At 38.5% G+C, this 26,833-nt stretch overlaps 1 protein-coding gene across 10 annotated transcripts in view; it reads left to right on the forward strand.

Moving 5' to 3' along the window:
* The window catches only part of LOC5577246 (tyrosine-protein phosphatase 99A), a 439,034-nt gene that overhangs the window by 384,264 nt on the left and 27,937 nt on the right, over positions 1-26,833 (forward strand). For all 10 annotated transcript variants that reach the window (XM_021854700.1, XM_021854693.1, XM_021854685.1 and 7 more), the window contains 3 exons: positions 4,265-4,542; positions 4,604-4,720; positions 4,840-4,982. In XM_021854700.1, coding sequence (XP_021710392.1) covers positions 4,265-4,542; positions 4,604-4,720; positions 4,840-4,982 — 538 coding nt within the window. The remainder of the gene's footprint in view (positions 1-4,264; positions 4,543-4,603; positions 4,721-4,839; positions 4,983-26,833) is intronic.

Consider the following 26,833-nt stretch of genomic DNA (forward strand, 5'->3'; position numbering starts at 1 on the left):
GAACCACGTATCGTATAAGAATGTGCATCCAAAATCACATATTCATGCGTCCAAAATCAGAATCACGCAAGATGCCATATTAAGCGTTATCAATGTCAATACAAGTTGTATATTAATCCCCAATACGATTCATAAACGACAATCTGTGTTGACAACAAAACATGTCGTAAATAGTGCAACATAGAATCGCGTTATGTTATATAAACTGACAGATCATATATCAATCCAGAAAGCATCATATGAAATCGCAATAACTTAGCAAAAATTGCCATCCAAACTCTGTCTATCTGCTGACGATGGGCCTCAAAGAACAACAAAGTATGTGTCGCTGTACATGAAACATGTATTAATATCGGCAAACAATCACCTATGAGATATGCATCCCTTAGTGGTCCAGTGGTTAGGTGCCTGATTGCAGATCCAGAGGTCCTGCGTTCGAGACTCGCTGGAAACTTTTTTTTATTTTCATCCAAATTTTGTGGCATCGTATATCTGATCGCAGAAAGTCCGAAAAAGTCGTGCCAAGTACGCATATAGCCTCCACTTTGGTAGGTATATAGCCTTTTCGTGCATTCTATATGATTGAATTGATTCATATAGAATGATGTATAACAAAAGTTATACCAACCAAAATGTTGACTGGGTCTACCGGCAGCTTCATTATTTACCGCAAAATTCAAATTCAAATCGTTATAACTTTTTTGTTTTTCAATATTTTTGCACCATTTTTTCACAAGTTCTCAAAAAACTCTTCTAGTTTCGAAATCCGTGTCGATATTAATTATTGGTCATCTGGTTTTAAAGATATTCCGATGTTCCTTGGGGGACCGACATTTTCCATACAAGATGTCTCTGGCGGCCATTTTGTTTTTGATCAATTTATCAAAAAAAAATAAAATGTGGGCTATATGATGCCAGGTAATTAGGAGCTTCTCTGAAAAAATCATACAAATCGGTTCAGTATTCTTGGAGATATCTGAAAATTACGATATGATGTTTTTTGAAGTTTTTAAGATCTTTATTTGGCCATCGTGGTTCCAGAAACCTAAATGGCCATAACTTAAAGACGGCTGCACCAAATTGCTTTATTTTTTCACAATATACTCTCATTAATGTATTGTTCCGAAGAGTGAATATCCGAATACGATTAAAATTCTGTAGCCTGATAAAATTAACGGGGGGTTCTAGTTACGGGTCGGTACCCCAAGGAATTTTTGAAAATCTACAAAACCAGATGACCAATGATCAATATCGGCACAGATCCTAAAACTAGAAGAGTTTTTTGAGAGCTTGTGAAAAAATGGTGCAAAAATATTGAAAAACAAAAGAGTTATAACGATTTGAATTTGAATTTTGCGGTAAAAAATGAAGCTGTCGGTAGAGGGGTTAACGAAAGAATTTCATCGTTTATGGTGCCACCTATGGTCGAAAATGTAATCGGAATAGTTTTTTTTTTCATACATTTGGTCGGTTTTCTCCATAAAAAAATCAAGCTCAATGAGTCGCCTCTAAGACTCAAAGGATTCCGCTCAAACTCTATTGTCATTCATGGTAGCGATCATGTTGCTCCTTGATTTATGCAGCGTTATATCGCGGTAGATACAGCCGTTTAAACACAGCCCAAGCGCGATGGTTCTGACGACGGCAAAGCGCGCGCAACTGGAGGGTTAAATTCCACTGTCGTTCTTCCATTTTGAATGCTTTTATACTCCGCTTGAGACCAAACATCTATTATTTCATTTATTTGGTTCACATGAATTGACTTAATATATGTTGTTCGGCATTATTGCAACATGTCCTGCCCATCGTATCTTTACAGCTTTGGCCACCGTAGAGTTGGGCGTGCTCGTGGTTCATTTTTCGCCTCCACACACCGTTCTTCTGCACGCCGCTAAAGATCGTCCTTAGCATCGGCGTTCGAAAATCCCAAGAGCTTACAAATTCTCCTCGAGCATAGTCCACGCTTCATTCTCGACTCGGATCTCAGCAAGGATCCGAGATAGACGAGCTCGAAAGTATTCCCGCCTATCGAGACACTGCTACCTAGGCGAGCCCAGCAATTTGTTTTCGACACATTCACCACTAGTCCGACTCTTGTTACTTCGCTCCCAATAATATCCATGTCGTCCGCAAAGCAGACAAATTGTCCGGATCTTGTGAAAACCTCAACTTGATCGACCCATCTTACTCACTGCGCACTACGTCGTCTTGTGCCGGTCGGATTGTTTTCAAGAACCATTTTCACCAGATTGTTATCAGACATTCTAGTGACATAGGTACCTGGCCCACTGCAATCTGCATTTTTTTTTCGATGTGGACGATGGTTGGTTCTCCCAGTAGCTGGTGCAATTCATGGTTCAATCGCCTTCTCCTCGTTCCGTCTTCCATCTGCATACCGCCGTAGATGGTCCGCAAAACCTTCCGTTCGAAAACACCAAGGGAGCGTTGATCCTCTGCACGTAGGGTTCATGTTTCGTGCCCATAAAGGGGTACCGGTCTAATCAGCATCTTGTAGATGGTTAACTTCGTGCGATGGCGAACTTTGCTCGATCGAAGAGTTCTGCGTAGTCTGAAGTAGGTCGATTTCCAGCAACACTGAGCGGTCACCAGTGAGCCCAAGTACACGAATTCTTCGACAACCTCGATTTCATCACCGTCAATATGAGCTCGAGGGGGGTGGCGTGCCATGTCTTCTCTTGAACCCCTCGCTATCATGTACTTCGTATGCGACCCATTGATGTTCAGTCCGATTTGCCTAGCTTCAGCCCTTAGTCGGATGTACGTATCCGCCATCGTCGGTGAAACCAAGTAGCTGAACGGACTTCCTTAGGATCGTTCCCCTCGAGTCTTTTCCCGCTCTTTTTATCACACCCTCTAACGCAAAGTTGAAGAATAAACACGAAAGGCCATCACCTTGCCGTAACCCTCTGCGAGATTCGAAGGGACTCGAGAGTGTCCCTGATACTCGGACTACGCACATCACTCGCTCCATCGTCGTCTTGATTAATCTTATCCGTTTGTCCGAGAAACCGTATTCGTGCATAATCTACCATAGCTGTTCTCGATCTATTGTATCATAGGCCGATTAAAATCGATGAACAAATGATGTGTGGGTACATTGTATTCGCGGCATTTCTGCAACACTTGGCGGAAGGCGAAGGCCTCTGCAATCAAAAATTTTACTTCGACCTCAGCCCCAGGACCTCAGGACTTCAGCGTATTTTACCAACGTTTTCAGAACGAGTTCTTTTCTTTTTGGACGGGGCTGGTGGTCTAATGGCTACTGCTTCCGCTTCATAAGCAGAAGGTCATGGGTTCAATCTCAGGTCCGTCCCTTTTATCGTACTTTGTAGTTGTATCTTTCACTTGCTTCTATCTTGCCACTCTTAATCTATCACAGTTGATCTATACGTTTATAGCATTTGCTAGAACCAGAGACGGACAAAAAAAAACGTTTCTCTACGCTTCCATTCTTCCATCATTATAACACGCCTTTCCTTACGTCTGATATATAGGCAGTCTGCTAACCAAACAGCAAACCTCTCTGCCATAAAAATTACCTCCCCTAAAACCCTTCCCTATGAACTGGCGTAGACGCAGTGGTATATACGGTCTACCGTAGGAGCCAGTTTAATGCATCATCAATTCCTCCCCCTTACCCTCATTGCTCAGCATTTTGACGTGGCAGGCGCCATTGTTGCCTAAAAATAGAAGATCACCAGCACTTATACTTTGAGAATGTCTGTTAATCCCAAGCAGTCATCTGGTTGGTTCTTTGAGTAAGTGCAGCTGATCTGGCAATACTGGAGTAGCAACCACGAGCAACCAATCAAGCTCAAGCTCAAGTTCTTCGCCCTTTGCCTTTCGTTTCATAGTTACGCATTTTTTTGTTTTGGCTTGTCCTTGGTTGCCGATTTTATCCTAATTTAACCATTTTCTTACTCGTCAGATCTGGGTTTATATAGCTTTGCTCCCGTGGATGTTGGTGAAAAGCTGTTCCATCCTGGATCTTTTTTTTTCACTGGCCTTAGACTTGGTATTGGCCACTCTACTGTTGTAATGCACTATTGGTCGCCGGAACCCGACATGTCCTAGCTCTTCCTCTCGGGAGAACCTCCCTTCATAACTCAACGACGCAAATTGAACATCGGAACATATGCTTATGGGGAGACTGTGAAATTCTTTGCACAAAATGGGAATATTTAAAAAAAAATCGACTTTTCATTCCTAATTCATTCATTTTTCTATTGTTTTTTTTTTACAGAGCCCTACACCGATTATAAAATTATCGTAGCTGCATTCACCAAGAAGTTCGATGGTGAACCATCGGAAGTGTCCCAGCGAACGGACATCAGCGGTCCCAGTGCGCCGAAAGTGGTCAACTTAACCTGCCATTCCCAACATGAGCTTCTATTCGGGTGGCACATTCCGCAAACCTACTACAACACAATAGACTACTACATCATAAGTTACCGTAACTTAGAGCACAGTGAATACAAAGACATTCGGTTGACTGCAAATTCCTCGATCGTAGAAACATCGGTAAGATAGAGAACGACTGATTTTAATTGGCTGGATTACTAAAATTCTTATTTGATTGCAGATGATCATTCCAAATCTAACAACTAATATGGTATACGAAGTAAAAGTGAGAGCTGCTTCAGCAAGTGTCATTAACCCAAAGCAAATCATTCTTGGATCCTACTCGGAACCCAAAAAGGTAAGGGAGCACTATTGATTACTTAGATTGATGAATTTGGAAGTAAAAACAGTGCATCATCATCAATTTTTTTTAATCGTTTATTATTGTAATATTGATGCCAATCTTCCCATTCACAGATCTCTCTTCAACTACACTGCGAAAAAATTCCGCAGCCATCGCAGCGACAAGTGTACGATGATTACAATCTGGCCGTCTTAGGTGGCATCGTTTTCAGCTGTTTTGGATTGCTGCTAATTGTACTATCGTTCCTGCTGTGGAAGTAAGTAAAGTGAACCAAACATAATTTTCCCAACTTTTGCAATTCAACTCATCCGTTCTAAAGCTATAAATAGCACAGTGTATGGAAATCATTCGGATTTGGGTTTAACTCGCGGAGCCGAGTCGAATTCCATAAACATACTCGAGGATAAAATTAACCTACCGTTGCTTACATTCGAAGTTACACACATGTGGGTATCTGAGATGAACATTGTCGGAAATATTTGCCATTATGGATTCTGCACCAAAGTAGACTCTGTGCACAACTCCAAAATCTTTCGATGAACTTGTAGGTTTATATTGGAGTCTGAAAAAGTTTTCAATATTTGAGTTATTTGTTATTTATAGATAAAAAATACCTATCATTTATCAAATAAGTCAGTGGTTTAATCAGTGAATTCAATCTTGTTGGTTCACCGATACCGTTGAGTTGATGCTTAATAATATTTAAGTATCCTTCCGAAGGAAGCTCATTTGTATAAAAAAATGAAATTCTTACTCAAGTAACCAGTAAGCACGATAGCGTGTCTACTGCCAAACCAATTTTTTTTTTGTCATCTACAGTATTGAACAAAACATTTGCCACTTTTTCGATTTTCCATACAAAATGGTCAACTTTGGAGGCTCATATCTCAGTTATTTGTGGACCAATTTGAATGAAATTTTCACAGCACATTAGATATAACTAATCAGAGATTTTTTCAATTACGAGTTCAACAGCAATAACAATTTGGCTAAGACGATTTTTTTCACATTTTTTTTATAATTTACCTAACTTAAAAAGTTGAATGAATATCATGATGGTGTCTTGAGCAAAGTTGAGATTAAGGTAATATGAACAATTTGCTGAAGACAGTTTATGTGTAGGGCTTGCCTATTTTCAGATAAATCGTTCATTACTTTTCGTCAAAAATTTCAGTTTAGTCAACCCGTTATGACTTTTGAACTCGTGATTGGAAAAATCTCATAAATATATGTTAAAATTCAAGTTATATCTGACGTGATGTGAAAATTTCATCCAAATCGGTCCACAAATAGCTGAGAAATGACCCTCCAAAGATGACCATTTTGTATGAAAAATCGAAAAAGTTGCAAATGTTTTGTCCAATACTGTTCTCGATGATGAAATTCATTGGAACATGTTTCACAATCGGTTCAATTTGCTTGATCCTTTTGTAGTCGTATTGTTAATCAGAAAACCAAACGGTTAAGCTGCTAAGTATAATTATCGTTTTTATAACAAGTTTCGAGATTTTGGGATCAATTATTGTCTTTTAAACAAAATGTTACTCTAATGGATCATTGAAGTTCGTTTTTGTCAGTGCTAACCGCATCAAAACAAAGGCGCCACTGTATATGGGATTTAACATTGTGACAGCATTGCTGTTCTGTCAAATTCACAAGGCTACTGTCGCACTCGAGAAGGAAAGAATAACTCGCAATAACTTATGCATACCATATTTTGGTATCATACCACAAAAAGGTATTTTACAGTTATCAATTTAGTATTTTTTTTTTTTTTTTAAAGACACGGACACCGTCTTCAGCCATTTAGCTGCACAGACTGTAACTTAACACTAGACAACGGACAAGCATGCTCCAATGGTACAGTCGAGAAACATTCCTGACGAAAAGTTTCAATGGCTGCAGCGGGAATTGAACCCACACCCCATGACACGATGCGCTCATTGCCTGACGACACTAACCGCTCGGCCACGAAGCCGACCATAATTATAATGGGATTTGAAAAAAATGTTTAATACAATTAAAAATACTTCATTTTGGTATTCGATAGCTATTGAGGACTGCTGGAGGTATTGAACTACTATTGAAAAATTTTACTTTTATATGAAAATCCATCATGTATTATTTAGGTATTACAATACCTTATCTAATTATTTCCATAGCGGCCGTTCTGGTTATTTTAATGATCCACTTGCTGTTGAAAAGAAAAGCAATCACCTATCTTGGTGAAGTGAGAAATTATTTGTCTAAACTGGTCAAGAAAATCATTTTTTTATTGCAGTTCGCAGTTGAGAAGGAATGTAATTTTAAAATGAGCTCTCTGTAGAAAATTTGTTGGTCAAGGATTTTTTTTTTAATTTTCCTTGTGGAAAACAGCATAGGTGAGGGGGGTCTGTAGCCTTGAGGTTACGCTTTCGCTTCATAAGCGGAAGGTCATGGATTCGATTCCCAGCCCCTCCACAAAAAACCCGTCCAACCACCAGAAGACGCTTCACGGAGGACCGTGCTTTGGGGAGCACATCCATCCTCCGTCAGTATCAGATGGTGACTGAGACAAACTGATCCTCTTCGCAGGCAGTTAGCCTCACTAATAGCAGAGCTCCCTCCTACCTGCTCGGTGTGAGAGTAAAAGAGTAGGAGAGAGTGAAACTAGATGTAAATAAAGATAAGTTAAAAATAGATCTGTATCGATAAAGAAGCTACAGATCAACTGAGTCCGGTACAGTAGTGGCCACAAGCACGGAGTGCCTATTAAAAAAAAAAAAAAAAACTACGTACTTTGACGGTTCAACCAGGTCCGTCCCACTCTGGCTCAGATTGGGTACCACTTCTAGTACTGCATTTGGTCCCTCGGTTGTGCAAAAGGTACCCAAGTTTGACAGATCGCAGTACACTTTTCACGGCATTCTAGATTACCTTATGAGCCATAAAATTTTGGGCAACTGCAAGGGACATGGAGGTCTTTAATGTGTCTTTGGTTCAACTGAAAGCTGATTAGCATTGATTTGCACTGGCGAATCAACAGTTGGCTTTAATGAGATATCGATTATGTATATATTCGTGATTTGGAATTAATTTTAAAACTATGTTTAAATAACAATTTGGGTTGAAAACTCTTACATTTCTCTCTGTGATTTTAATGCAAGTTTGAGGAAGACTAAATACAAAGAATTTTTCAATAACTCAATATGTAGTTGAACAAATTGATATGTAAAATCATAAAATAAACTAAAAATGTTCTGGTTTCCTAGTTTCATTACGATTTTTTTTTATTCTACCAAGCTAACCCGTATATTGTTACTTATAAACTAGATTTTTTCTCGATTTTGTGTTAACATTTTACCAAATTAATGTATCATTAAATTCACGAACAAGGTACCATGCGTTTTGCTTGTTTCGAACAGCTAATCGTACAGCAATCGTAAGAATTTGAGGTCGACAGCCACGCAGACTTTAACATAAAAAGTATTATCCAATCTTATGCTAGAATTTTCAAAAATTCCCAAATTTTATGTTTTATTCGTTAAGAAGTTGAGATAATGAAGATTATTCCAATAGTTAAACTATTGATAAATATTACTATTGAAAATCAACTTTTTTAAACCGATTTCGAAAAATTTATTCCATAACAAAATTATATCACAGGTTGTTATGATAACAGGAAATGGTATAATTGTGTTTTATTGTATGAAGAACATTTATCAAGCTCGCGTAAGTTTTTCGTCATGTTTTTCAGCTCAGACGCAGGAGCAATTTGAAAAACACCAAGTCCATTCATATGAGCTGAAAAGACGTTGAACCACTTGAGCTTCCAGCACCCTTTACTTCAAAGCCTCAACAGTAGGGGCGTCAGGTCCATTCCGGTGGTTTGGTACATGTCTCGGTTCGATTCCCGTAAATGACTTAGTTTTTCAAAAACAATAGAAAACTTTTTTTCATTTCTGTGATTTTCTAAAAATAGACTTACGCACTTAAAAATATTTACTAAAAATGTGAGTAAAATATATAGTTATTACCCTAACTGTTTTTACCCAAAGCGAGTTATTAACTAAAAGCTTTCTTTGCCTAAGTTGCCATTTTCGCATTCGTATGTCGTGTGGCAGGTACGATGATACCTCTATGCCAAGGGAAGTCAAGAAAATTTCTATTACGAAAAGATCCTGGACCGACCGGGATTCGAACACAGATACCTTCAGGATGGCTTTGCTTTGTAGCCGCGGACCCTAACCACTCGGCTAAGGAAGACCCCGTAACTCTTTTATATTCTGTAGTGCAAAATTTTGGTTATTTTAACAACATCCTGTATCTAATTTATAGCAACCGGTGTTACAAAAAAATAGATCGTAACTAAATAACATATCATGTTATTATTTTGATAGCTTCAGCTATGATAAGAAATCTTCGAGCTGTTTAGTAGAATACCTATAAGTAGATGAAAAAACCGAATTTAGAACTATACCATTTAATTTCACTAGAGTTTGTATCCTTTGACAGATACGCGTATTTCGACCTCAACTGTAAGGCCGTCTTCAGTGTCGTGTACTAGACTCGACTTGAGCCTATTTACATTTTTGTGCTTATTTGCGAGCAGTGTTGTGAAAAACTCAAATTCTCATAACTCACGCTTAAGTTGTCAATCACACAATTCAGAAGTCAAAAAATCATGAATGAGTTGGCTCATCTGTTTGACTCTTTGCCTTGTATTTCCATTGATTTCTTGCTAAGGTCTGTCCTCGAAAAAATGCACCAGGCAAAAGTGTTCGACAAAAATTTATTTTAGGTAGGATTATGTTTCAGCATAATTGCTTTATGTAATGTCTTTTCCTTCGCTGAAAGCCCGCACCTTTCCCTTAAGACCCCTCATTGCATTTTTTGCAATGGTGGAGCCAACCTTTTTGGTCACTTTCATCCATACTTTCTGCAGCTCGTTTTTAAAAACCTTGGACGATTTTCGGACTTTGGCCTTCATTATAGCCCAAAATTTTTGCACCGGACGAATTTCTGGTGAATTTGGGGTGTTGACAGTTTTTGGTACAAAAACAACGTTATTGTCTCTGTACCAATCCAACGTCAATCGCGCCTAATGACATGATGCCAGATCCGGCCAAAATAAAGGCTCGCCTCCGTGAGACCATAGGAAGGGCAACAGACGCTTTTGTAGGCACTCGGTGCGGTAAATTTCGCTACTGATGGTACCCGTTGTAATGTCCGTTTTACTCAGTTTATGGCATTGGTATATGACCTGCCATAGCAAGTATTTTTTGGCGAATTTGTCCATTTTTTCTTCCTTATGTCTTCCGGAACATCAAACCGTGATTTTGCAACGTAGAACTCCAGCCCCGCATGCTGTGTCTAAACCAAAAGATTATGAAAATGTGAGTGTTTTAATTCGGATTTTTTTCGTTCGAGTTCAGTTATGCTCATAATCGGAAGGTTTTAAAATTTTCCATCGATGAAATTTTGATTTTTTCGACATTTTAGCTATTTTTCCCTACACGCTTTTGATAATCAATGAAAATCACGTTTTCCTACACATTTCAGCCCATACAAAATGTATGGGAAAAATTTCACCGATAGAATGATTTGTACAGGCCAACTGCGATACAATCCGGATCAATCTATATCACATCAAAATCATGCTATCTACTCCATCACAAGTGCATTGATGGCGATAGAATATGGGTATCACTGATGAGTTAAGTTTAGCCTTAAATTAAGCAGTTAAAATGGCAATTTATCAGTACGATATTTTTGACAGTATTGCAGATAGTTTGAAACTATTTGTTGGTCACAGAAAAACAGTAATAGCATGGATAATTTCCACGTGATCACTCATTCCGCAGTGATTATGATCTAGAGTGCGATGTTGCATCACTGCTGTTGGTTGTCAAATCAAAGTGATATTATTGGCTCGCAAGTGATAGTGATAGTTTAAGACCATTAGCCATCAGCTGATATGATTGATATTAATCAACTCTGGTTTAGACATAGCGTGCACCGGTATCTGCTTTGCGTCTGCCTTGATGTAGGTTTCGTTATCCATAACCACAAATTTCGGTTTCGCTAACCACTATCGATACAGCTTCCTTGCGCGGGATTTGACCTCCGTGTTTTGTTGATTACTCCTTCGATGCCTTCCGGACCTTGAATACACGAATCCCAGCTCGTTTCATGGTTTGCTGAACGAACCAGTCGTAACACTTGGCCTTCAGAGCCGCGTCGCGAAACGAAAGGTTCGGATTACGCCCGAAATAATCCGACACTTTCTGGGCCTTCACTGGGTCATCTATCTTCGATTTACTTCCACTTCCAGCCCACCGCTCGGTCGTCTGGGATTCCTCAAAAGATTTCACCATCCGAGAGACGGTTGTATGGGTGATTCCCAGTTGCTTCCGATCCATCTCATGCTCGCAGTCTGATTTTCCATGACGGCGCGCAAAATTATTCGGCGTTTTTCTTCTTGTTTCGATGCCATCTAAACCGATTGTTATGAAATTTTGCACATGTAAACAATACACTCCAATCTAGTTATACCAAGATTTTCATCATTTTTTACCCACGGACAAAAAAGTTACACACGGATAAAAATGGTGTATTCTTTTCGAATACAGGCTTTAGTCTGGTAGAATTATTGTAATCCTTTCCAACGTAAACAACAGCATTTGTTTTTTATGAGTTTTTGACGCTTTTTAAGGTGACGATGAATCGAAGCCAAACCTAAAATTTTCAAGAGCACGGATCTGGAGAAACAAACTTACGTTGAAACTGAAAACTTAATCGATTGGCCACTAGCTTGTGGTGACCAATCGATTAGGTTTTCAGCTCAAACGGATGTTTGGTTCTCCAGATCCGTGCTCTTGAAAATTTGAATTTTCTCTTCGATTCATCTTCACCTTAAGGGCTTTAGTGTGATTGAGTGATTTGCGCAACAGATCTCTAATGAGTTTTCTCTCATATGAGAGCTAATTGATTGAGATTTGAGTATGATTCAATCAACACTGATTATTAACTTTAGTAAGCTGTGCAAGTTTCAAGTGGGGGCCCATTACAGCCAATAGTTGTTTCAAAATGCGTACAAATTCTCAAGTGATGACAAAACCACAAAATCATTCATCATGAGGTTAACTCATGCGCTTCCCCTATCTTAAATTCAGGCCTAACAACGATGTTTGGAAGACCACGAATACCTTTAGGAATGCAACCAGAGATTTCACCAGGATAAGAGTTGCTGGGCATGATACTAAGGAACACACAGAGGGATCTATTTCATTTTTCAAATCCCTTTCCTGAGAAATTTGTCAGGAGATTCTTATGAAATGCATCCAAGTTAGTCCAGAGTTAACTCTGAATAGGGAAAGTGTACCAGTTATTTGGCTAAATGCAAAATTTGGATAACTTTTACATTTTTACTCTTTTTAAATGTTTTATCATCAAGATTTATCCTTTATTTTACTACTGAAACACAAAAGATTTTTCAAAATACGAAGGCATTCAAGATATCACGTATGGCGAAATAGGGAACCACTATGACCATAACTGGTACACCTACCCTATATATAATACGGTTCATTCAGTGTTTCCTTTTCCGATGTTTTGTAAATAAGGCAACCATTAGTAGCGTATCCAGGGAAGTTTTAAGGTTGACCAAAGCAAACTCCCCCCTCGCCCCCCCAGCCACTGCAGAACCTTACATTTTGGAACAATTTGCTGGTATATAAATTGCTGCAATATATTATTACAAAATAATATAAAAGTCTGCTTTTCAGATAAGTGTTCTATGAGCATTCCGACAATTCTTAACCAATAGCTTTATTTGTCATTCAACCATTTTTTGCATTTGTAATAGGGTCCTAAAGCGCTTAAGTTTAGGCCAAAAACACATGTTTACTCATTTTTTTAATGTTTTTCATTTGTTTAAGTACAAAAAAAAACATTTTTTTATGTTTTTATGAATTTTAGCACACCCCTTAGGTTAAACTCAAATTTTGGGTATATTTTGTTTTCCGTGTCCCTTCCGAAATGTCAGATAGGAACAACCCCAGTGTAAAAACTAAAACCCCTGTGGTATTTTTGTCGACTAAGCGAACGTCAAACATGATCTCAAGTGTCAAGGTTCATTTATAGATCCAATTTTTAAATTAAAGTTTTAATATGATATATCCGTGATTTGAGCGGGAAAAATTGCTAAAGTAGTTGCAGTAACATGTACTTTCGTGTTATAAAATAAAACCAAGATTTCATTGAACATTTTAGGACCCTATTGCGGTCCAAATATTGGTATTGTGTTCGGTGTGCTCAAATCTCAGTCCAGTCAAACCCTTTTCGGTTTTCAAATGTTATTGGCTCCACATGGCATCTACGTACATGATATGCAATGCAAAAATGATCAATTGGAAAAAAAGTTACCGGCTGTGGAAGTATTTTATATACGATATGTAGATGACTAACCCGAAGAGATCCTCGACTAGACCAGAATTCAAACACCCCTCTCGCAGCTGGGTCTTGTTGAAAAGCCAAGCAGTTTCAGACCATTTGAAATTCAGATAATTTTGGCGGTAAAAAGGTGCCACGAAGACGAAGAGAGTCGAATAATGCTTAAATTAATGCTTTATTGAAGGGTGGCGCAATATCCCTATGGATATTTTTAAAATTTGCTCTAAACGGTTCACCTCAAACATTTGCTCGATATCAGGCATCATCCCTTTCCTGAGAAATTTGTCAGGAGTTTCTTATAAAATGCATCCAAAGATTTATCCAAATGTTAGTCCAAAGTTAACTCTGAATATACATTTAACAATTCATATATTATTTTTTTTTTTGATTTTTTGAGAACAAGGCAACCATCAGTAACGTAGCCAAGGGAGTTTTAGGGTTAACCAACCCCCTCTAAACCTAACCTAAATTTTGGAACAATCTGATGGTATAGAACTCCTATGAAAATAAAAAGAAAATCTGCTGTACCGCATCAAAACCATGTTTGACTTCTGCCACGCTCTAGAAAGCTTTTGAATCTTATTTCATATATTATTTCATATATTATTATAATACAAAATAAAAGCTTGCGTTTCAGATAGCCGAGAGCTTTTTTGCCATTCAACCATTTGTAATTGCGGTCCAAATGTCGATATTGGTAAACACGTAACTGTTCAGCAAGACCATGTTGTATTCAAACCTCAGTCCAGGCGAAACCTTTTCGGTTTTTATATTTTATTGACTTCACATGGCATCTTTGAACTCGGCACATGATATGCAACGCAAAATTGATCAATTGGGATAAAAATCTCAGTTAACAGCTGTGGAAGTTCTTTATATACAATATGTAGATAACTAACCCGAAGAAATCCTCGGCCAGAGCAGAATTCTAACACGCCAGTCGCAGCTGGAACTTGTTAAATTTGAAATTCAGATAAAAAGTCGTAAGATACGAAGACCATCTGTGGAAGTCGTGTCTACTATGAACTTCAGAAGAAACTGCGGTCAAAGAAGAATCATCCCCGTACCAAATGCACGAGGTACAAATCGCTCATAGGACCGGTAGTCCTCTACGGGCATGAAACGTGGACTATGCTCGAGAAGCATTTGCAACCTCTTGGGGTTTTCGACCGCCAGGTGATGAGGGCCAGACTAGGCTTCAATCACGCCACTCGCAGCTGGATCTTGTTGAATAGCCGCGCAGTTTCCGAAAATTTGAAATTCAGATAATTCCAGCGGCAAAAAGATGATATGACGAAGAGAGTTATGGAAATCGAATAGTGCTTAAATTAAGGATGAATTGAAGAGTTGCGCAACATCCATATGAATATTTACGAAATTTGCTCTAAAGGGTTGACCTCAAACATTCATTCCGACAATAATTCTTCCGAAAAATCCTCCTGAGCTCCTTTTAACAATTCCTTCATAGATTCTTCCAGAATTCCCGTATAGCTGTAGTATATTTTTCGATGATTTCTAGACAAAAAATCTCAATAGAAGTTTTTGGAAGAATCCTTGGAAGAAAAACTTTAGAGTGTTTTAACATTTCAGTCGTCGCGCTGTTGTACTTTGTACAACCCTTTTAAAAAATCTCGCTTTTCGTTCACAACCGCAGCGTGGTGGTTCTGACGGTGGCAAACCGCGCGACGGTTAAAACAAAATGAGGTCTGCTTGTTTTGGGATTATTTTTCTAGTATAAGCGTGGTTTTCTATCTAGAAGTCGTTAAAAAATTCACATAAGTCTCTATCTCTCCTTGTTTTGATGGATGGATATCTCATCAAATATAGTTGCAATTACGGAGAACACATTTTAACTATTTGAACCATAAATCTGTACAGCATCGCAATAAATTATAATATGCTTAAGCATATTTTTTCCGACCGTAGGAAACAAAATGTCAACCGTGTTCCCAGAAGCGTTGATTCATAACTGTGGGGCATTGGAAATAATACCACAGTTATGAATCAAAGATAAGACGATTCCGAAACAAACGCCAAAACGTATGCTTTTACTAACACACCATTCGTTTACCCCGCAGATAATTAGCTTTTATAGTGCTCTGATCCATAATATTAGTCGATTTGATCCATATTAGAGATCCTCCTCTCCCACTGATCCACATCTGTGGGGTGGACATCGTTTGAAAATTTTTATCAAAATCGACGCTTTTTCGTAAATAATCGTGAACTTTGAGGTGTATTCTCAAAAACAACTATATTCTGCAGTGCCAGAGAGGTAATTTTGTTTTGTACAGCGTCATCATGATTTTCAATCATATGTTGTTCTGAAAAATGATCCTTAGGTGATCCATAGCTGTGGGGTGACTGTATTACTGTTTTATCAATGATGAGTTAATGATAAAAAAAAAATCGTTGAGATAATAGATTGGAGATATTTATCATCATTTTGAATGTCTTAAAAGTTATCAAAGTTACTCCATTTACGGTACATATATACGCAAAAGGTTTATTTGAATTTTACATTTCTCGGATAACTGAAAGCCGTTGGTAACAACACGCTACACACGATTTGTGCAACCGAAAAAATATATTAAAACTGTCTAGACACAAATCCCTATTCCTGCTAGATTTTTTTAGAATTCAATTATTCAAATTTTTTGTTTCGTATCTACCCAACCGTTTCAAAGATCCATTTTTAAGCCATATCTTCCTTGGACACGCTCCCTTGAAGAGCTGATCATACCATCTAAATCGTTGCTTGTTGATAACTGAGCTACCGCCGTTCAAATGCAGAGGCTGGTCAACCTACATACATACACACAGATGGAGACGCAAAAAAAGCACATCATTTGATTTAATTTCTCAAGCGCTACAACCACATTTGCCGTTTGTTTCCAGACGGCGACGAACGCGACTGGAATAGGTTTATCCAGTTGTCTCTTACTGCCGCTCTCCGCTTACCATACAGCCAGCGACAATTATCAATGCGTGGCCATCCATGAATTACGGAGCGTATAAATTTGTAACATTTTTCGTTGCCTTTTGTAGCTCCTGTAGGTTTCTAGAGGTTTTTCGCTTCAACTGGAGCGGCCCCACTTCTACAAACTAAGTCGTAGTTAGGGGACGACGTTCGAGTAAGCTGCTCCTCTATTGAATGGTGTGAGCTTTCTTGAGTATGTAATTCAGTTTTGTTTTGCTCGTAAGTTCGTGCGAACGTGAATCGAAGAGATTTGAAGGTCGCATGCCTTCGTTATAGGAGTTCTGATGTTGTTCAAATTGTGTACCTCTATTCCTCTTAATTTAAATAAATGTTCTGTCACCTGGAGTCCTACTACGTAGATTCTACATCCAGAGTTAGTTGGGAAAGTTCTTTGCTGATGAGCATGTCGAGGTCCCTAGATGGGTTTCCTTTGTTTGGACAACGACGTTGAGACCAGATATCGAATCGCTCAATTTACGACTGTGAGATAAGATGTGATAACAGTGCGCGCGGTTTTCATTTCTAATGGGATATCGGTGACACCAACACCTAGGTGGGGCGCGCAACTTGATGAATTACAACTAAATGTGAAGAAAGCTTTGTGACTCGTGTGACCGGTTTGAAGCATAGTGACTTCGAAAAGTTTCCTCTTGATTTTAAGTTATGTGAATCTCACGAAGCTAAATTGAAGAAATTGTTGAAACGTAATTACAGTGACGACAGCATGTTCAAACATTGGTTCAGGTAAGCTTCTATTTGTGACATAATTTTGAGCCAAATTCTTCGTCATTGTACGGCACTTACAAAACAAGAGGATGCATGGGCAAAGCCAGGATTCCCATCAGGGGAGAGCGAACAACCTCGAAGATTTTATTCATTAATATCTCACAAAATTATAGTTTTTGACATTTTCCGCATCTTTTTTGTATGGTTATTTATAATTCTTATGTAAACTGGACTAATCCTCGAGAAACTTGAGATTATTCTAGGATTAAAATCATCTAAGTATCTTACCTAAGATATGTTTTATTTACTTCATTAGTACAATCTGGAACTCCAGCGAAAAAACCAAATATAAAATACGTTGAGAATTACTTCAGAAATTTTCCAACATTGCAAAAAAACATTTGTCTAAGGATTTCTCCACAAATAATTTTAGATATTTTCTTTTGAACTCCTTCAAGAATTACACTTCATGGATTATTTCAGGAAAACTGTGTTTTTTTCAGGATTTAAGAAAACATTTTTTACATGCATTCAAAACATGCTGTAAGATTTCTTCAGGATGTTACTGTAGACATTTCTTTTGATAATTCTTTTGAGATTCTGCCTTGGATCCTTCTAAAAATTCCTCATCGAATTCTTTCCTGAGAAATTTGTCAAGAGATTCTTATGAAATGCATTCAAGAATGTATATAAACGTTAGTCCAGATTTAACTCTGAGGACACCTTTAATAGATCATTTGATCGCAAACAATTTATGTTGTCAACAAATAAACAGATCTCGCGTTCAGTATCATGAGAGCGTAACTGCAATGATCGATTTCTCTTCATCGATTCTCTCTTTGGCTAATTACTTGGCAGGGTGACTGTTTTCGGCTGCCATTCTTGATTCAGTAGGAAGAACAACTCATCGTATTTGATCATACTGCGAAGTAAAATATAACGAAAATCGATTGAATTATGTGTACTAACCGAAAGAGAAAATCGACGAAGAGAAATCGATCACTGCAGATACGCCTGTATGATACTCAACGCGAGAGATAACACTGAATCAACAATTTTAAGCCACGATACTCGGTTCATGGCCGCATCTTTCCCTCCTCGGTTCTGCCGCACGCTCGTTGTATACTTGATCCGTCCACCTAACACGCTGTGCTCCATTCCTTGCTGTCCGGCATTCTTGCAACATGTCCTGCCCATCGTATCCTTCCAGCATTGGCCACATACCGTTTTCCTGCACAGCGCCAAAGATCGTCTTAAGCACCTGGCTTTTGAAGACTCCAAGTGCTTGCAAATCATTCACGAGCATTATCAACGTTTCATGCCCGTAGAGGAGTACCGGTCTTATGAGCGTTTTATACATGGTATATTTGATGCGGGGGTGATTTCTTTTTGACCGCGGCTTCTTGTGGAGGCTTTCACGGCTACCGCTGTCAGCAAAAATCCAAGCTAGACTGGAATTGACTGGATCTCCTGAAAATCGTACTCCTGGTGTTAAGCCCGGTTCTCCGCATAACACCTTCTAGGGCAATATGGAACAACAGGCATGAAAGTCCATACCCTTGTCGTGGTTCCCGGTGGGATTTAAACGAACTATACTGTTTGCTTGAAATCTTCATACAATTATGCAAGCCTTCCATCGTTACTCTTATCAGTCATGTGAGATTGTTTTGAACATTTCTCCTGGAAGATCCTCTACGTGCTAATTACATATAATTCCAATTAAGCTTGATTGGCCGTCCGTGGTTGCTTTTCGAGTATCGCTAGATCAGCTGCACTTACACAAGGAACCAACCAGATAACTGCTTGGGATTAACAGACACTCAAGGTTTACACCCAAGTTTGCAAATAGCACTATTATTCGCCCTGCGTGCCAATATACTGCTATTATAGAGCTGACATGGGATTTCATGAGATTTTCAGAAAATTATATTTTTTTTTCTCTAGGGTGTCGCCCTAGGAATCTTCCAAAAAAATTACCAAAGATCATTTTCTAGAGATTTTTTTCGCTTAGCAGAATTAACGATTCTTCTGAGGATATTTTGAAGAAGTTTTTTTAAAGATGTATTAGGGTTTTGTTCTACTTCGTCGTAAGCGCCACTATTCGTCGTATCAAACTTTAAATGTTCCACTACGGCGGATATTCAAACTTACCTGCAACATAGATTCATTATCCAAGTGTTATTTTGTGAAAGCTGTTATGGTTTGTACACTTATACACCAAAAATGCAATAAAACTACTGTATTTCGGTAAATAACTTCAGTTCAATTATCCACTTTGCACTTTTTCACCGAAATCGCATGGACGAACACGATTTGAGGGAAATGCTTAGCGATCGACTGAGCCACACCACTTTCCAACACAAGTTTCTTCCCGCCCCCGTGGGTGACTTACTTCGCCGGACACTTATTTTCACTATGGAAAACCTTCGTACTTCTTCACTGAAGGATTTCATTCCAACCACACGCCGTAAAACTTCAATAAATCACCAAATTTTACGAAATTTCCTCAACCGCCGCGTATAATTGAGAATGTAAACAAAGTTCTATCCGTCGTACTGAGAAAAAAAGCTTATGCGCATCAATGTGTGCGCGACGCTCGACGTAAAAATACAATTCCTTTGATTGTGTTGTTTTCGCTGTACTGTGAGCAAATGCCATAATTGTACGGTCAAAAGGAATTGCGTTCATATGTTTGGGCTGAATTTTGATGACGAACAATTAATTTTAAAGGAAATAAGTATATACCATCATGCTGAAGAAATGGAGGGAGATGCCCGTAGATCTATATATTCTAGTAAAACATTTTATTATAGCGTTGATATGTTGTGTTTTAACAATTAAATACACACAGTGAGCCGTAAGTTGTGAGACGAATCTGGAAACTGATTGCGACGGAGTTGAAAACGATACGACGGATTGAGAATACGGTAAGATGCATTTTCTTTGCATTATTTCCAAAAAGGGATCAAGATTTATCAAAATGTTATTGTACAATTCTAAAGCCGTTTTGAGAATGAATTGTTCGGCATCGGTTTGTATCAGCATCATTGATTGCAATACTGGGAAAATTGCAGTTCTCACTGATCAATGCTTAATACGATGGATACTAGTACATCACCCTAAATGTTTTTGAATTTTTTTTTTATTTCTAAAAAAATCTCCAGATATTCCATAAAATACGTTTCAAATTCTAGAAATTATATATAAATTGTTCTAAAATTACTCCAAAATTATTTTTCGAATGCAAATCCCGTGATTCTTAAATTCTAATATCTATCCACATCCCAGTTTTAGTTCAAAAACTACTCCAGGAATATTTCAATAAAATTTAGAAATTTCTTTACAAATTTACAAATCTACGAATCCAAGTGATATAAGAGTTATGGAAGAATGGAATTTGCTGGATAATTTCAACTTTAATAGAATTTGGAAAATATACTAAATTCCTGTCGAAAAATTCGAGAATTCAGCGTAGAATTTCTGAAACGTTATGATGAAATTTCTTTACAGAAAAGCTTAACTGGTTTATGTAGGATTTACTACTCGTTTTTCTGAAGGATAATACAAATTTCTCTTATGAATAAAAATAAACATATTTCTCAAGAACTTCCATCATAATTTTCTTCAGAAATTATCCTTAATATCCAGCAGAATTCTTTACTTGACTTCAAGATTCTCCAAAATTCTACCAGAAAGCGTTTGGGAATTGCACAAGAACTATTTCTAAAAAAAGTTTTTAGGAAAATCCTTGCAAAACTCCTTATGTACAATAAATCCCTTCCCTCTTCACAGTTGTTTCTCCGCAGATTACTTTACCGCTATACAAATTTCGGAAGCAAGATTATTTCTGGGATTTTCAAAAAAATTCCTCTGAAAATTCCAGGGGACTGACACGACTGTCATCCTGCATACATTTCGGCTTTTCCTCACATCGTTTCGGTTAGGTCGGATTGCCCTAACCCAGAGTCTATGAATAGAGAGTTGCGCGAAGAGGCTTCCTTGAATGGTTGTTCTTCTTCGTCTTCAAAAATAGCCCCTATCTGTTTTGCTGGTCTGCTCGATAGGTAGACGGTTTGACAGTTCGATAGGTAGATTTGGTTTCACTCTTCGCGCAACTCTCCATTCATAGACTCTGCCCTAACCCTGCTCCTGATTTTCGAGTATACGGCTCATACGCCGCTAGTGCTAGATTCTGGCAATTAAACATATCGCATTAAATCGTCGTATGTTAATACGCTTCTCATTTGTTCATCATTTTGTTTATTGTTTTACTAATCAGCGAGGTATCATTAATTTCTCCTACCCATAACAACTTTGTTTTGTCCATCCCAAAATAATCAAAACAAGAACACTGGACGCCATGTTGAATTGATGTTGGGTTGGTAATTATTGGCTCTTACCACCCCCCTGGAAAATTCGAAAGCAAAAGACATTTCGAAAACACATTTCATAGATAATGATTGTATAATCCAGGGATTTCAAGCAAAATTTCCAGAAAAACAAAACAGAAGAATTTTTGACCTAATTTGTGATGTATTCTGAAAAAAAATCTGAAGGCACGGTGCCCCGACAGACCGTTATTATGCAAAAAAATTGTCCATCAAATCTGAGCACAGGGCTCGATTCCTGGGGTCAATCTGCATCTCTGGACCAATTTTTAAAAAAATCCCTAGGAGGAATTTCGAGAAATCTTGATTTGAAATTTTTAACTGAAAATTGCAATATTATCCATATTAAAATTGAAAAAAAACTACAAAAACGCTCAAAAAGTTATCCAAACTGTTCTCAACTAGTATAACATTGTTACAGTTTTTATAATTAGAAATATTTACAGCTTTTCCGGCATTCGCACTAAATGAATAGCTCACTGAAGTTTGCCTATTTTATTCGCTCAATAGTTTTCGCTCCTGTCATCAAATAAATGTGCTAAGAGAGCCAAGAATAAGCGTTTTATACAGGGCAAATTGACAATGATGTTTCATTTAGGCAAGCTTGCATTGATCGTTGCTCTCTTTACATTATTATTAAAAAACTGCTTTAGTTTTCGAAACACTTTTCAGTGTTGCACGATAAAGGATCGCGAGGTGTTTTGGCGAAGTTGTTAACGAAATAATGGATCTTTGAAGTCAGATAAGCCTTTATCAAGCAACTGTGTAGAAATGTCGTCTCCATTTGCAAGTTACGGGTCCCTAAGCTGGTTACGTAATCCATGAAAGGATATATTCGCAGCTAGAACACGTGTTCTTACTACACGGGAAACATTATTATCATACGTCACAAATGTTATATAGCTCTTCAACAACTTTAATTACATCTCCATCAATTAATGCCTCAGTACCAACACATCTGAACCCATTTTTTTTCTCTATATGCGACCATATACGTTTAGGTAAAGTAAATGACATTACAAGCTTGTCTTCGTAGTCCATCTTTAAAATAGTGAAACCCTGCTTTACTGCACTGCGATCGATTCCAATAAAGTCATCGTCTGCAAAATCAAGTAGTATAAGCAGGGCAGACAATCGTCAGATTCGTCACCGACGAAATAAAAAAAAATCGTCATTCAGTATAACAACTCTGGCAGGTCGTCATCTCGTCATCGACGAAAGAATGCACGACAACTTCAACCTTGCCCCTCCACAAAATAACCCGTCCAGCCACCAGAAGACGCCTCACGGAGGACCGTGCTTTGTGGAGCACATACATCCTCCGTCAGTATCAGATGGTGACTGAGACAAACTGACCCTCTTCGCAGGCAGCTAGCCTCACTAACAGAGGTATCTACTACCTGCTCGGTGTGAGAGTAAAAGAGTAGGAGAGAGTGAAAAAGTACATGTAAATATAGCTAAGTTGAAAATAGATCTGTATCGGTAAAGAAGCTACAGATCAACTGATTCCGGCACAGTAGTGGCCACGAGCACAGAGTGCCTTAAAAAAAAGAGCTTCAACCTAAAATCGTCAAATAGCAAATCTCGCATAATTTGGGATAACGCCCTAAAAACCATAGGTAACCACGTGTGTAGCTCGTTGTTTCTGAGCCAATGAATGTATAAACATCCAAACCAATACCACTGGCAGGTAGATAATGATCGTTTCTTCACCATAGAGTTGATAAAAAACGTGTAAATCCATTCAAATCCTCAGAAAGCCCCCTTTTAGGGCGTGATCATAAGTTATGCGAGAAATGTTTCTTCATTACGCTTGCTACCCTTACATACATGAAGAAAGCGTTTATTGTATATTCGGTTGCTACGCACCAAACAACGAATGCCATCACATAATTGCTTGAATTTGCAAGTGAACCCGCTCTTCTCATGTTTCTGCAATAGTTATGTTGGTGAGCGCGTGGATTTTACGATTTAGAGATCGTTTGTTCGATTCCAGACGCGTTTTGTTTTGTGTTTGTTTTATTTTTGCAAAAAACTACTACCATAACGAAGGAATCGTATTTTTTCGTCATGACGTCGAGCCTATGTGACTGGATCTCTGCGGCAAATCGTCATCCGACGCTGGTTGAGAGACGATGACAACGCTTCTTTTGGTTTCGTCGCCGACTTCCTCCATTTGACGGGAACGATTGTCTACCCTGAGTATAAGCGACAAAACGCAATATTGAACAGTAAATTCTGAAACTCTTCTTTTTTCATTCCATGTAATTTTACAAAAAAAGGCTCCTCGTCTACAATCCTTACACTTGATTGTATTTGTCAGCTTAAACAGCTTTAAGTCTCATTTTGAAGTCTTTGATATTACCTGCAACAGCTAGATTTTTGTTACTGAGTCGAACGCGACCTTGAAATCAATAAGCAGATTGACGATGTATCCCGAAAAAATAAAACGATGTGAATGGTTGCAGGTATATAGAGTGGAAGTCCTAGTGAAGTTGATACTTAAGTAGTACTTAATGGGGATTTGTTTGAAATTGTTAAAGACTTTGTTTATCTTCGAACACTTGTGACATATGACAAACATGTTTCCCGTGTAGTTATAATCCTGTTGAGGCTGAGAATGTTGAACAGGATATTTTTAGGTAAAGTGCTGAGGGCAATACTCGGTGGAAAACTAGACATAAACATCAAGAGTAGTACCAGATGAACAAAGAAGAAAATTGTATTAAGCAAAATAAATACGGCAGACTTGGGTAGGCTGGTCACTTAGTGTGAAAGTCGGAAAATAAGCTGTTAATTAATAATATTCAGCATAGAATGTTTCTCGTTTATCGAACGTAACATCAATAGTATACACACAGACAAACAGACGTAACACTTAGAACAAATTTCTTCAAAATCCATCGCCCAGTTTACACCATCATCATCTGGTGAGCATGTTGCACGAAAAGGTGTTTCGTGCAATAAGACCGACAGATGGCGGTAGTATGAAACGTCAAACGCGAAGAAAAACGATGCGCGCGCCTCTGGTTGTGAGACTTGTAACATAGTGAATTTGAAATGATCGTTAAATGAGTGGGCGATGGAAATTTTGTCAGTGTTACGTCTGTTTGTCTGTGGTATACATATTTAAATTTATTTCTTTGATTTCATTATATTAAACGAAGCTTACTGGTTTACGCCATGTAAAAACATACTTAAGTTACTCTGGTAAGTTAAGCCAGTAATAAATATTTGTAATTATAACAACGTTAACAGTTATATAGTAGTTGAGAACAGTTTGGCTAACTTATTGAGCGTTTTCGTAGGTTTTTTCAATGTTATTGAATTTTTGTATGATATGGATTATATTGAATTTTTAAGTCAAAAACTTCAAATCGAGACTTCTCGAGATTTGTCCTAAGGATTTTTTTAAAAATTGGCCCAGAGGTGCAGAATGACCTCAGGAATCGAGCCCTGTGCTCAGATTTGATGGACATTTTTTTTACATAATAACGGTCTGTCGGGGCACCGTGGAAGGACTTATGATGAACTTAACAAAATAAATTATAATAAAATGTTTGGGAAAACTATTTGAAACAATTCACATAAGATTTTCTAGTATAACTTTCAGATAAATATCTCATTGATTTGACAAAATCAATGATTTTTTTAGGAATTGCGAAGGAAAATTTTGAGCTTATGAAAGATTAATTGCTTTTTTAGTTAAGCCGGGAATAGACATAGCAGGGATAGTTCTCCTCCAAGACGAAAGTATGAATAAATCTCACAATATTGTTTAACTAATTTCCAAGAGCTTTGTAGAAAAATTTCTGAAGCCACCATTCGATTTTCCTTGAGGAACTTCGTTATACTAAAATTCTTCAAGGAACATCGACGGGTAGCTTCAACATTTTTGCTGTAGATCTGTTGGAAATTAGTCAAATATGGTTTGAGATTTCTTAAGAATTTAAAATAAAGTTTGATGATAAAAATGTAGTTTAGATTTCAATCAACAAGTTCATTCATGTCGAATTACTTTAAAAAGGGAAGCAAAGTCAGAGAAAAAATATGTTGCTGGAATGAAAACTTTTAATGATTTCGCCAATGGAAAGTTCTCACAGTCTTACTCGTCGTTTTTCTTGCAGATCGGGCATAGTATCCCTTCCTACCACGTCTTTCAGAACAGCTATTGTTCAGTTTCCCAGATTGTGTCTATCAGCCGGTGCAGTCAAATGGCCAGCCTTTTTGGGCCCATCTTTATGAGTTCAGCTCCGATAATATCCTTACCATCAGCTTTATTGTTCTTCAGCAGGTGAATAGCATCCTTAACCTCTCTCAAAGTAGGGGCTGGTTTCCATCGTTCACAGTACTGGTGAAGGCATTTCCTCCGTTGTCTCGACGGTCATTGCCTGTGCTCTCAGTGCCATTCAGGTGTTCGTCGAAGTGCTGATTCCATCTTTCAATCACCTCACGTTTTTCTCATTTTTTTCTCAGCAGAGAGAGTCTGTTGCCGCTTTCATTTATAACGTTCCACGTTTTCCGGGTCCCTTGCTGCTTGCCGCCTGCGCTGCATTCTTTTCCTCCAGAATCTGCCTGCATTCCTCGTCGAACCAATCGTTCCCTCGACTCCGTTCCAGGTGATGATTGCTCTCAGCTGCATCGTTGATAGCTGTTTTCACTATACTCCAGCAGTCCTTAAGAGGGGCTTCATTCAGCTTACCCTCTTCCGGTAGCCTCGAGGTGCTGCGCGTATGCAGTTGCGCTATCTGGGATCTTTAGCAGCTCTAGGTTATACCGCGGTGGCCGTCGGTACCGTACGCTTTAAACAACGAAGAACGTGGTCGATTTGTAATTCGGTCTGTTGTGGTAATCTCCAGGCGTATCGGTATGGAAGGCTGTGCTGGAAATAGGTGCTGCGAAATCAATTAGTCGTAGGGCCGTTGGTCAGCCGGTGAGTGCTGAACTTTTCAATAGTCGATCTGAACTTTTTCTCCTGGCCAACCTGAGCATTTAGATCTCCGATAATGATTTTGACGTCGTGGCTTGAGCAGCTGTCGTACTCGCATTCGAGCTGTGCGTAGAAAGCGTTTTTATCATCATCAGTGCTGTTGGAGGCTGTGCACTTTATTATGCTGAAGTTGAAGAATTGGCCTTCGATTCTTAACTTGCATCATTGATCACCACCCGATCACGCGCCTCTGCATATCACCCATAAAAGGCTGTTCCCAGCTCGTGTGTGTTGCCGCAGCTCTGGTAGATGGTATGGTTACCTCTAAACGTTCGCACCATTGATCCATTCCAACACACTTCCTGCAACGCTACGATGCCGAATCCGCGGTCCCTCAGCATGTCGGCGAGTATGCGCGTGCTCCCGGTGAAGTTGAGAAATTTACAGTTCCACGTACCGAGCTTCCAATCGCTAGTCCCTTTTCGTCGCTGGGGTCTTCGCCGATTGTCCTGGTTCGTTTTCTCTCGTTGATTATTCTTTGCTTGATTTTGTTACGGCTGGCTTGCAGGGCGTGACACCAACCCCCTAGATTTCCGGACGACCATTTCTCCTTAATGTTCGGAGGATTATAGTGCGCAGTTTAGCTTAGA

The sequence above is a fragment of the Aedes aegypti genome, chromosome 1, assembly GCF_002204515.2.
Source record: "Aedes aegypti strain LVP_AGWG chromosome 1, AaegL5.0 Primary Assembly, whole genome shotgun sequence".
Taxonomy (NCBI): Eukaryota; Metazoa; Arthropoda; class Insecta; order Diptera; family Culicidae; genus Aedes; species Aedes aegypti.